We start from the raw sequence: 13,132 nt of genomic DNA on the forward strand, positions 1-13,132 counted from the left end.
CCTCATATATTTTTGGTTTTAAATTAGACACATTAAGTACACAGCATTAGAATTTTCCTCAGGCTCTTTTGTTTGTATGGGTGGGGAGCACAAGGGGGAGAGGTTGGGGCTATTTATTGGCCTCATATTAGTTGATGGATATTCATATGTGTGTCAAGGTCTGATTGAGATATCCTGCATATTATATTCACTTTACTCTCTGCTCTAGAATTCTGTAGTCTCCAAGTTATGAAAACAAAAGAAAAACGGGTGCCTGGTTTTATTGCCATGTAAATTAGACATTGAAATGCAATTAAATAAGTCTATTCAATGTAAGAAATGCTGCTGTGAAGTGTTTCAATTTGTATTGCTATATTTCCCACCTTTATTCAAGTCTACATTTTTATTTCAAGTCTTTGGGGGTTGGGGAGGGGACTATGTTTTTTTGCTATTCAAGTTAATGCTAGTGATTAAGTCTTCCAATATTTTCTCTTTTAGGTGCTTTTACTTCTGGAAATGATGTTTGAGGCAAAGATTTCCCTTTCAGAGGTGATGGCCGCCCTCTTTACTATGACATTCATTTTAATTTCTGTAAGAATAATAGGTAATATGACCCAAAAGCACATCCTTCCCCCAGGTCCATGGTCACTACCAATTGTGGGGAACCTGCTTCAGTTTGGAGAGCATCCTCACCTTTCATTTATCCAAATGAGGAAAAAATATGGGGACGTGTTTCTCCTAAAGCTGGGGATGGTACCTGTTGTGGTGGTGAACGGTCTAGATATGGTGAAACAAGTGTTACTCAGAGATGGAGAGAGTTTTGCTGGCAGGCCCAAGATGCACACCTTTTCTTTCTTTGCTGATGGAAAAAGTCTATCATTTTCTGTAGAATATGGAGAGAGCTGGAAACTCCACAAGAAAATTGCCAGTAAAGCTTTAAGATCCTTTTCGAAGTCAGAAGCCAAAACCTCTACTTGCTCTTGTCTTCTGGAAGAGCACGTATGTGCAGAAGCTTCAGCACTGGTGAAAATGTTCTTGGAGCTCTCCTTAGAGAAAGATGCCTTTGACCCCACTGGTATTACTACCTGCACTGTTGCAAATATTGTCTGTGCCCTGTGCTTTGGCAAAAGGTATGAATATAATGATGAAGAGTTTCTTAGCATGATTAGGATCAATGCAGATTTTCTAAAAGCCACAAGTGTTTTCAACCCAGCTGATTTTATACCTTGGTTTCGGTACCTTCCAATCCCTGCTGTGAAGGCTGCCCATGTGTTTTATGAGGTCTTAAATAACTTCATCGTACAACGAGTAGAAGAACATTATACCACATATGATAAAGTGAGACTTCAAAACTATAGACCAATAACAGCAGTTTTGTAATGAGTATTCTCTATTGCTGCTAGGCAGAGAGAATGTGCACAAGTAAGATTTGGGTCCAAAGTTGAATTTTTATGGCTCTGTTTAAAATGCTGACATGATTATCTACTTGTACACTGGTTTTATGCTGGCATAGCTCCTTTAAAGTTAATGGAATTAAGCCTAAATTTGGTGCAACAGAGCAGAGGATCAGGCCCCTTGATTTAAGCAGGCTTGTATACAATCTTTTCATAAATGCTGGAAATTAATTCAGCAACTCTTCACATGTGACACAGACCAGGACTAATGGGAGGGCTACAGAAACCTGTCAAGACTGAAGTAGTTAAGAGCTGTACTGAGGAATCTCTCACTTCATCCTAGAAGTATAAGCCCATACAAAGGAAATTAAATTAGCATGGAAACAAATGTGCTTGGAAACTGATTTTTTTTTTTAACTCCAGAAGAAAAATTTCCATGAGACCACTTCTACCAACCACTAAATAAATAAATAATAATAATAAAAAGTTCCCCGCAAACCTGATGTCTGCATCTTCTAAAGAGAGATGTTTGAAGGAAATAGCACCATTTACAGGATTATTTTTTAAAGTTGTTCACAATGAAGTGTTTTGGTCCTGAATAATGTAAGGACCTGATTCTCCTATCAGTTGCACTGGTTTTACAACACTGGGGACCCAGTTCCATAACATTCAGTGGAGATACTTCAGATGTATGTGTGCAATAGAGAGGAAAACCATACCCTACACCTCAGACTCCTGGACATTCCTTACAGATTATTGTGGGGAAATTTCTTGAGTCTTTACTCAGTTAAATCTCATTTACTTCAATAAGAGATTAGCCTGAGTAAAAGGAGGAGCAAGAACAGAGGTCTGGGTTCATCCTCCCTTCCTGGTTGTCTGTAGTGAGGGTCCATTCTTCTACCCCAGCTCCTCTTATCCCATTCTGCATCCTGTCAGCACAGCTCCCTGACCATGAATTCCCACCATGAAGGGTTCTAAAGAAAATTAAACACAGATCCATTATAATTTGGTGTGGCAGAATTTAATTATTTATTGATATTGACAGATATTGATATTTATTTTTAAGCTTTTTATTATCTATTTAAATTTTCAGAATTGCACAAAATTATGGGTTTTAAGCATCTTTTTGAATGTTTATCTATTTGAATTTTCACAGTTGTGGGAGATTATGGGGGCTGGGTGAATCAGCCAATAATTATTCAATGACAATAGACATTGAGATGTACAAAGTTAAAGCTTTATAACCATTAAAACACAAATTGTTAATACAGTACCATGTCAAAATATACAAAGTAAATATCCTTAAATTAAACTCTAATATGTTCTCAAGGAACATTTTTCTTACTTTGCCTGTCTGTACATTTCAATTATTATTAATGGACTTTTTTTTCCATTGGTTTGCATGTGTTTGATGTTTACTGATATTTATTGATTTAAAAATTTTGAATGTTTCCAAGCCTAATCATAATAAGTACAGCTCCACTGTTATACAGCCCCATTTTCCTGTTGGTTCCCTGCAAGATTGGTGAGGTGATGATGATATCTCCCGCAGCTAAATTCCCAGCCCACCCATGCCACTGCCTGCTCTCTTCCTACACCTGGGTCAGACAAAGGCAAGATCCATTAGTGGAAGACCCTTCTTTGGGTGGATCAGTAGCACAGTACTTCAGGATTTGGCCCCATGCTTTTTATAATGAAGAGTGGCATGGAGATTTTCAAAGACCCAAAGAGCAGTTAGACAGCCAAGTTCTTCCAGAGTAAATCAACAGACTTCTAGTATTTCTGTCCCTCATTTTACTAAGTAATTTTTTGTAATGTAATCTGCATATTATTAAACAAGCGCTCAGATGAATTCAGTTATCTTGATTTTTCCATTTCAGGAGTAATCAAATGAAAGGAACTTTCCGTTTCTACTAGTAAGTAGTACATATTTTCAGGCAACAATTGATAGAATGGTGTCAGATTTTGATGCCAGCATAAATACAGTGTAACTCAATTGATTGAATGGCATTACTCTGGAGTTACAGAATGTAAATGAGAGCAGAATTTGGACCATGTTTTTTTGAACTACTGCTGACTAGTAGCTTAATTTTCTTTTGCAGAAATATACAGAGGTCAGTTCTTTTCCAAGATAAATTGCCATGCGTTGTGGCAAATATTTAAAAAATATTAATTGTACTAGCAAGAATAGTTTTAGCAGGAATTTCCAAGATTCATGAAGATACATGGTCTGTGCATCTCACGTTAGAAAACTACTGGTTACAGAATGTTGTGTTAAAGCTTGTTGGATGAAAATATGTCAGAGATTTTTGTTTCCTTTTAGAATCATCTCAGAGACATTACTGACGCTCTAATAAGTATAAGCAATGACAAAAGAAGTGATGGAAAAGCTCCACCCTTATCTAATGATAAAATAATAAGTACTGTGAATGACATCTTTGGAGCTGGTAGGTATTAAAAAAATCCAGCCAACCTTTTAAACACCACTCTTGGGAGATTTTCAATGTACTTCAACAGGCATATATCCTGGGCCTGATTTTTCTCCCATGTACATCAGTTTTATACCAATGCAACTTCATTGACTCCCTGGCCAATATAAGAGGAGAATCAGGTCTTATGTTTTGTGTGTGTGTGTGTGTGTGTGTGTGTGTGTGTGTGTGTGTGTGTGTGTTTAATCCTATTTTTATTAAAGCAGCATTCTGGTTACCCATTTATTTTGCAGGGCTTGATACAATATCAACATGTCTATTTTGGATCTTCCTATATTTGGTAAACAACCCAGACATTCAGACAAAAATTCAAGAAGAAATTGGTAACGTATTTACTTTTTCAAAAAATGAAGCCCCGTGTCATTTTCATGAAGCACATTAAACGTTCCTATTTTTTTCTTTGAAGATGGAAAGATTGGACTCAGGTCACCAAGATTTGATGACAGGAAAGATTTGCATTATACGGAAGCTTTCATAAGTGAAATCTTAAGGCACACTTCATTTATGCCATTTACCATTCCTCACTGGTAAGAAGCAAAACACAAGTTTGTTTCTGTCTAAATAAAATGAGTTGTAGAGATAATTATCATGCTTCCTTTCTGAATTTGAGATTGAAATCCCCGTTTGTCGATTTTTCCACTATAGGCAAGGTGAAATACGTGAAGGAAATTAAGGAATTCTGATACTGTTATGACAGTGCATCACAGTCGTAGCTTAAAATGAACACCAGATGCTCAGCTGGTGTTAATTCATGGCACTCCGTGGAAGTAAAATAGAACTCCACCTATTTACACCAACTGTCTTCTTGCTCTACCATAGACATTAAGGGCCTGATTCTGATCTCACTTATACCAGTGTAAATCAAGAGTAACTCAAGTTGTGTTACATCAGTGTCAATGGGTGTGAAATCAGATTAGGCCTTTAGTTTGCAGGAACAGTTTGCTGTTGTAGATGAAGGGGATCAAGCCTGGTGCCTTGTGACATGGTCTAACATTCAGTAACAATAAGTACGATCATCCAACTCATTAGATATAAGCATAGGGATAAGAAAAAGGATTATTTTGTTCCCTGAATGTTCAGATAATCAGCATATGTTGATATGATACATTTTCCTTTTCTAGTGCAACGAAAGAAACCATTCTCAATGGGTACCTCATTCCCCAAGATACCTGTATCTTTGTTAATATGTATCAAGTAAATCATGATGAGTAAGTATCTGCCAATTTGTTTATATGTTTCATAAGGACATTTGGCACTTTATTATAGTCAGTATTTTCACTTATGTTTATAAAATGATAACGTGTGTTCACTTGGACACATTGTACATTACTATTTTATATCTATACAAGGATAATGCAGTTCTCATTCTCCTCAAAACAGTTTATGAAGATGATTGGAACAGAGACAGCCATTTGGAAACAGATCATTGGGCCATCTAGCACAGTACCCTGTCTCCAACAGTGGCCAATACCAGATCCTCCCTGGAAAAGCCCCAACATGCACTTTATCAATGTATAGTCTTAGGTGATATGGTGCAGAGATTATTTCTAGACTCCAGCTGTCAAACAAAGCCTGATAACTGTAGTAATTTTAGCCTAGTTAGTGCAACTGCCCACGTTTTTCTTATTCTTATAAAGGTAGAGTCTAAATCCTCAGCTGAGGTTAAAGAGTTCTCAGTGCAGCTGAATGGGGGATGATGGGGTGGGTTTCGGCCACCGATACATTCCTCCAATCCTGGGGCTGTTTGGGTGTTGGGCTGGGCCCTGACACAACTCAAGGCTTCTCTGTTTTACACCAGCTATCTATGGCCCCAAGGAGTCAGCCCAGCACCTGGGGATCATTGGGGCACAGGGGCATCCTAGTCACACCCAATTTTCCTTGTTCATCCCTTTCCCTGCGGTGCCTCCACTCTACCTAGGGAGTACCCAAATAGAGAGTTAAACTAGCTTTAGGACTAGTTTTCACCAGCTAAATGAGCAGGAGATCTGGTCCACTTCATGCTTTACCCACTATGGCCCTGAATCTGATCTCACTGAAACAGAATTTACCCCACTGTAATTCTGCCGACTTCACTGGACTTTCTCCTCCTTTATGCTGGCATCAGTGAGAGCAGAGGCAGGCTTCATTTGTTAATCATTATCTGAGGGAGGGAACATCTCTGCTAGGTTCTCTTTGTGCAGTTTTCTTCCAATTTGTTCTGTCAGTGAAGCAGGGATCCCCACTTTGTGATCTTCAGGGAACCAGGACCACCCATTTGGAGGTACTGTGCCTCTGCATTGGGCTGTTACTTTCCCACTGCAGTCTCTAAAGGGTGCAGGTAGATATAGCATGCATCCCTCCAGCACTGCTCACTACTGTCAAGGTTCACCCATTGGGCAGCCCCCTTTGGAATCTACTCCATGCATGGATCAAAGGAGTACAGTTGAATGATGAAACAAAATTCCATTTCATGACCTCTTTACATAATTCTGGGAATTTTTGAGAAAAACCAATGCAAATTTCATTTTGACTTATTCAAGAACTCAGATTGGCCATAAGTAAATGCATTCATTTAGAAGTACAGGCTCTGTATTTCTGTCTTTGTTTTCTGTACATGTGATATTCTGTAAGGGCTTCTAAAAATTTATTTCTTTTTGCCATAGAACATTATGGGAAAATGCTGATTTGTTTAGACCGGAGAGATTTCTGAATGAAAACGGTGAACTCAACAAAAGCCTCGTTGAGAAAGTTTTGGTTTTTGGAATGGGAATAAGAAAGTGTTTGGGAGAAGACATAGCTCGTAATGAGATTTTTATTATTCTCACCACCATTTTGCAACAGCTGAAGCTTGAGAAATGCTTTCAAGACCAGCTAGATCTGACCCCAGTGTATGGATTATCCATGAAACCTAAACCATACCAAATTCAAGTGGCACTGCGCACCTGAACAGTGCATCTGGAGAAGCTGCACTTCAAAACATAATTATCACTCAGTACATTAGTGTAGGGAAATCTATTATCCATAATGTAGGTTATCCATTACCTAAGCTACTATAGTGCATTTTTAAATGAAAGGTGTATAACAATAAACACGATCTCCTAAATCACCTTCTCTCTGATTGTACTAATCAGTTAACTGCAGGTTATGTTATTGTTAACTCTTTGAATAAGTTGAGTTAATTTTTGTTTGTAACTGATTATTTTAGTGCACCTCTTCTCACTGATTTCCTAAAATAAAGTTTAAAAATGCTTTTCAGTTTTAATTAAGAAAGTCAATGGTTATGTTCAATGAAATCTTCCCCCACGTCAAACTATTCCATGTTGCCTCTCACTGCTGTCTCTTTTTTATTTCATTGCCTTAAACTTGAAGATTCTTGTAATTGCATGAAGTGTTTTTATACTAGGGCAGTCTATGAGGACATTTCAGTATATAAAGAACATAACAAAATCTGTCTTACCTGTCAAGGTGTAATGATATTTTTTGCATGATACATTTAGTTGCAGCTGAGGTGTAGGCAGGCTGACAATTTATTTAATTTTTAAATTTATAATTTAGTTTTGGCATTAAGAGGCCAAACTCTGGATCCCAAGCCAAAGCCCAAGTAAACAGACCTTGCACAGCGGTCTGCACTGTGGCCTGAAATCATCTCCCCAGGCAGTGAAGCACCAGTGTAGCAACTCTGCAGCTGTTACTACAGCCCTTGAGCTGTAGTAGCAGCTGCATTCACTGTGCCATCACTTACCCTCCCATCTGGTTAATCTTGCTCAGTTCCAGGCTTTGATACAAAATAGTGTCGCCTTTATCAAGCAGCCAGGCCTTGAAGCAGCACATGAGCTCAGTAAGATCCCTTTGACCGTGAATTCTTCAGGAACACCACATTCTCTGAGGAGGGACTGTGACTTCTGATACATAGGACATTTAATTCATTCTTTCAAAGCCTGAATCATTCCCATACACACCCACCTTGCCTCCCAGCCCAGGACAAAGTGTGAAGGAAGGGGAGGCTCCCTTGTGGTTGTGTTAAGGCTTGGTGTGGTTAAATTCTTCATTGACTTTGTGAGAAAACAGTGTTGGCAAATAGGTCAGATTCTCACTACAGCAGTTCCCCACACAAAAGATGCATGGCCTCAAACACTAGCACTCTCATAAAAGCCCAAATAAGGAGAAGAAGCCTTTGATGGCGACGATTCGTTACAGCAAGTAAACAACTAGAACAGCTGCCAGAAGGGGCCAGGGAGTTGTGTACAAGAACATAGCATGCAAGGCTATAGGGCAGATCTGCCAGGTGCATTTGTTTCAGGATCATTAGCATCAGCTTCACTTCACAAGCAGGAAGGGGAAAACTGATGCATTCCAGCCTGAGGTGTAGGGAGGCTGACAATTTAATCACTGCAGTAAGTGAAAGAGAGCAGTGGAGGCAGACAACTCATTGGGAGCTAAAGTAGCATAGAGGGGCAGTGGGAACTCCATCTTAAGTATTGTATGGCCCCCACCCCATAATCTTTAATGCATTTGTGCTGTGCCATAGGGAAATGCTATTATCCCAGTTACATACAGAGAGACCTGAGGCAGAGTGAAACTAAGTGACTTGCCCATATTCACACAAGCAATCTGTGACAGAGTAGAGGTTTGAACCTGCATCTCCTAAAGCTGCGGCTGGTGTGTTAACCACTGAACCATACTTTTCCCCCCTAAAAGTAAAATGTAATGAAAGAATATGTGAAGATTAATATTCTTAGAGGTTTCATAAAAGATCTGATCCAAATTCCAGTGAAGTCATTGGGTGTCTCTCTATTGACTTTGGTGGGCCCAGACTAGGCCCAAAGAAAGAAGGGAAGGGGAATTATTTGTGCTTATGTTTTGTTTGGAAGCTTAAGTGGTTACTGGTTATAAGATATTAAAGAGAAGCTACAAGCTATCAGCTGCATTCATTACTTTTAAGTTCATGTCTCACAAGTAATCACTCTCTCCTGCTGCCTAATGCACTGCATGTTGGGATAGGGCATAGGGTTGGACAAAGGGTTGTTTACTTTTGTTGTCTAAGTGTTTGACTTCTGTTATTTGTGTTGTATTTTTAAAGTTGTTATAGACTCATAGACTTTAAGGTCAGAAGGGACCATTATGATCATCTAGTCTGACCTCCCGCATGATGCAGGCCACAAAAGCTGACCCACCCACTCCTGGAATAATTCTTTCCCTTGACTCAGCTGTTGAAGTCCCCAGATCGTGATTTAAAGACTTCAAGTCGCAGAGAATCCTCCAGCAAGCGACCCCTGCTATGGGGTGGTGTAAACACTTCAGCAGGAGGTAGCTGGTAAACACTATTGTTACAGTAGCCATTATTTGCTGAAAATGATAAATGAGATGGCCATTTTTATACCTGCTCAGTTGTAACAATAGTATCCTGTAATATAAAAGAGGAAGATGCAATATTTTTGGTATCCTATATAGAGGCTTAGAAGGATGGTGGGAGAGGAGTAGCCCAGAGGTGGAATCGGGTCAGATCTCCTCGACCAATTTTGCATTAGACTTGGGCTAAACAGTAAATAGGGAAGTTACCATTTCTTTTCATACTGAAGTTTGCTCATGACAGTGTATTTTATTCTGCTGCACACAGAAAAGGTCCATGCATGTTGAATGGGTAAGAGCTGCATATAGCGAGAGGTGCCACAGATCCAAAATCTGCTCTGACTTGTGGCAGGGGAAAGGCCTGTTGCAAAATTGAGAGAATTGACTTAAAGTCACCTTTTCCCCTTTCCCCACCCCCAGCAAAGTTGTACCAAATGTTTCTTAACTTCACCTTCAGGCCGTTTGTGTCCTTTATGCCATTTTTATATAATTTCAATAAGGATTTTTCTTTTTCCTCCTTCATGGGTTAGTGAGTATGCCCGGAGTGCTCCTATAACATTCCCTGCTTAAATGGAGCGGGGGGGAGGAAGGGTGGTTATTAGCTCTGCTGCATCAGAAGAATTGGCATGTGCATCACTGAGTGGTGAAAACACAGCAGCGCTCTTTTCAGCTGGAGAGTCTCTTTAGTTATTTATATCAGCACACTTTCTTCTCAGGCACATTGCTTTAGTGAATCTCGTTATTAAGGATACTTACCCTGCTTGCTTCAGGTAACTAACAGAATAGCTTGGGGTTTTTTTTTTTTTTTTTTGTTTCTCCCCCCCCCCCCCCGCTTCCCTTCCAACAAGTATTACAGCAGTTAAGTGAGCTGATGGCACAAAAGATTATTCTCTTGGAACAGGGCTGAGATGACATAATGAGGGACACTTGATATGTTTATTTCTTTTAAAAAAAAAAAACTAAGTTAATTGTATTCCTTTAAATACACTTAAAAATATGTTCCTAGTAAAGCACTATCTCCTACACGCATCTCCTCTTTACAGAAATGTCATTTTATCTTGGGTTAGCATTTAAATTCCAGGGGGGGAATTTAAACCTTTTCAAAACTTTGTACATGCAGTAACAAACTAATGCAAAATTATCTGTTGCCCTCAACACTGCTCCCTCTAAATGCTGAAGTAAAAGACTTGTTTTCAACTTAATATAAAGGGGGTGGCATTAAGGATGCATCTTTGGCATTTAATTCTGAATATACTTGGTTTTGTGGGTTGTGACACGGTGCGACTCACCACTGCAGCACCCCCTACTGGACATCCTGGCAATCAGCTCTGCTAGCTGGTGCATTTCACCAGCCCTCTTCTGGTGGCATTTCGCCACCCTCACTTCTGCTCCAGGGACCCACATCACTCTCATGACCACAGCGTCCTCTTCATGTCACAGCCCAGTCCAGCCACTTCCTCAGGGGCTAGTAGGGTAGGGGAGGACCCAGGCCTGCCCACTACTGTGGGTCCCAGCTCAGGGACCCTGTAGCTGACCGCCACTTGCTGCATCCCCTCTGACTCCTCTGTAGAGCTCCCTGGGTAGGGTGACCAGATGTTCCTGATTTTATAGGGACAGTCCCAATATTTGGGGCTTTGTCTTATATAGGCACCTATTACCCCCCACCCCCATCCCAATTTTTCACACTTGCTGTCTGGTTACCTATCCCTGGGCTACTTGCCCTGTTCACCATGGCCCCAGCACCCTCTTTGCCCTTGCCTCATAGCCTCAGCCTGCAGATCCCTGCAGCCCGCCAGGAGCTACCTTGAGCTTCCCAGGTTTCTGCCTGCAGCACTGCTTTATCCCGGGGTGCTTGCTGTCATCAGCCTACAAGGCAGCCAGTCCTCCTCAAGCTCCAGGGAGTGATTAAAGCTAAGCTGCTCTGCTCTGCAGCCCTTCTTATATGGGCCAGCCCGCCCCTGACTGGCTGCTCCTCGCAGCTCCTCTCTGATTGGCTGCCTCCTGCACAGCCTCCCAAGGGCTCTATTAACCCCTTAGAGCCCAGTGTGGCGCAGGCACCCCATCACATGGGTACTCAGAATAACCTACCCCAGAATGATCAAAAATCACATTTTGTGTGTGTGTGTTTTTAAATCTGCTTTCTGATTTTTGAGCCTTTAGGGTTCACATTTTCAGGATTTTTTCCACAACCATGAAGGTTTGAAACTTCTATTTAAAATAAAAAATGCTGAAATTTTCATATATTCACATTACTTCAGGAATTGGGGCTTTAAGAAAAACACTGAATATTGTAAATCAGGGCAGAGTTAAGATGGTATGGGCAACTTACCTTAATTGTTAATTTCCATACTTTCCATGGGTCACTTGCAAGGTTAATCTTAACTCTGAAGTTCCTGGCTTTTTAATGGTGGTTGTATGGCTATCACCTCTCCTTAATAACCCCTGAAGTTAATATTAGCATTATTTTGCCCAGTACAGGGAAAAGAGGTCCTCTCCATCTATAGTTCAGAAATAGGCATATTTTTCCATTAATTATTTAATACGTTTGTTTTCCTTCTTGTGTTTGGTAGCCTGCAATTTTACATGAAAGCTTTGGCATTTTACTTACGTCAGTTGATTTTTGCCATACTTGACATTTTCTATTATCAGAACAATTTTTACCCTTTTAACAAAATTGGTACCATTTTCATTTTTCTAACAGGCTTGATTCATCAGAAAAATGCATTCCCAAGGAAAGAATGGTAATAATGGAAGTCTGAAAAGGAAATTGTGAAATCTGCTCTTGTAAAGTATTAACAGAACACACAAGACACGGGAAAGAACATAAGGTATAACATAAGTAGGCCCATAATGGAGACTTGGATCTCAGAAAATATGGGGCTGCTTTCTTAGTTGATCTATAAATGGAAAAAGTACAATTCTGTCTGCCTTAACTCAGAGATCTGATGAAGATGTTGCCTGTTCTCATTCCCACTAGTAGTGCCTCTAGAAGCCAACAAATCCAAAAATCATGCCAGTGTCATGTCATCTAGTCTTTGGGGCATTCAGCAGGTAGATAAGAGTAAGGATGTCCAATGTGATGAGGGACATTACACTTGAAAGTGCCTTCTCAAGGTACCTGGCATGAGATCCTGCCTAATTGAGAGGGAGCTGTTTTAGGAATACTTGATGTAAGATGGATGTGTCAAAAATAAAAAGTGGCCATAAGGGCAGCTTAGCTGTTGGAAGTGCAGTAAGATAGGAGGAATGCAATTTGTCATTTTCCTATATCTTCCTTAAGACAGAGAGCTCTAGTGAGCACTCACGGTTTTTATATTGGGAAGGTTAAAAAAAACAACAACCCTCTAATAAATGAGATATAACCCTGCGGTAAATTGCAGAATACTTTGCATAAATAAAGGTAAAGGGTCTGTGGGTGAGTATGTGTATACACCTTAGTGTTTTAGTCTTGGCTGAGAAATTGTATGACATCCAAGTAGTCCCAATCAAGTAAGTGCTGTTTATTAGACTGAGGAAAGGAGACCTCTTTCTACATGTGTTTTCATATTATACTAGTAGTTCTGATGGCCTAAGAAAGTGAATCCTGTAAGATAAGTGTCTGCACCTGTACTGTAGCCCCATCTGCTGGGTGCTGTTAAAACATAGCTCCTTACACCTTGAGGTTCAGTAAAAAATAAACAGTATACCAGTCAAAGTCACAGACACTTCACTACATGGAGAATGATTGATTCTGTGCTATCATATGTTGTGGAAACCGGCAGCTGTAAATCTTATAATGGAATGAATAGTTGACAATTAAAAAGCAAAATACCAACATCTATACTATTATATAAAACATAACATATTTACCTTTAGTAAAATCCAGATTTAACCCACACTGAGAGTAGCCTAGCATTTCTACAAAGATGTTAATTAATTCACTTTTTAGCTACTAAAGGACCA

General features: G+C 39.8%; 1 protein-coding gene across 1 annotated transcript; it reads left to right on the plus strand.

Annotated features, from left to right (window-relative positions):
- Positions 1 to 495: 495 nt before the first annotated feature.
- On the plus strand, positions 496 to 6,787 carry LOC135880421 (cytochrome P450 1A5-like). Its single transcript, XM_065406707.1, has 6 exons — positions 496 to 1,317; positions 3,697 to 3,820; positions 4,096 to 4,185; positions 4,269 to 4,389; positions 4,984 to 5,070; positions 6,505 to 6,787. Exons 1-6 carry the CDS (start codon positions 496 to 498, stop codon positions 6,785 to 6,787), a joined length of 1,527 nt encoding a protein of 508 aa, XP_065262779.1.
- The last annotated feature ends 6,345 nt before the right edge of the window (positions 6,788 to 13,132 follow it).

The sequence above is a fragment of the Emys orbicularis genome, chromosome 6 (genome assembly GCF_028017835.1).
Source record: "Emys orbicularis isolate rEmyOrb1 chromosome 6, rEmyOrb1.hap1, whole genome shotgun sequence".
Lineage (NCBI taxonomy): Eukaryota > Metazoa > Chordata > Testudines > Emydidae > Emys > Emys orbicularis.

Bases quoted from the DNA above. Each gene is read 5' to 3' on its own strand.
- LOC135880421 (XM_065406707.1), top strand. From the start codon at position 496: ATGATGTTTGAGGCAAAGATTTCCCTTTCAGAGGTGATGGCCGCCCTC. The intron at 3,821-4,095 runs GTAGGTATTAAA...TTTATTTTGCAG, and splicing joins GAATGACATCTTTGGAGCTG to GGCTTGATACAATATCAACA. The intron at 4,186-4,268 runs GTAACGTATTTA...TTTTCTTTGAAG, and splicing joins AAAAATTCAAGAAGAAATTG to ATGGAAAGATTGGACTCAGG.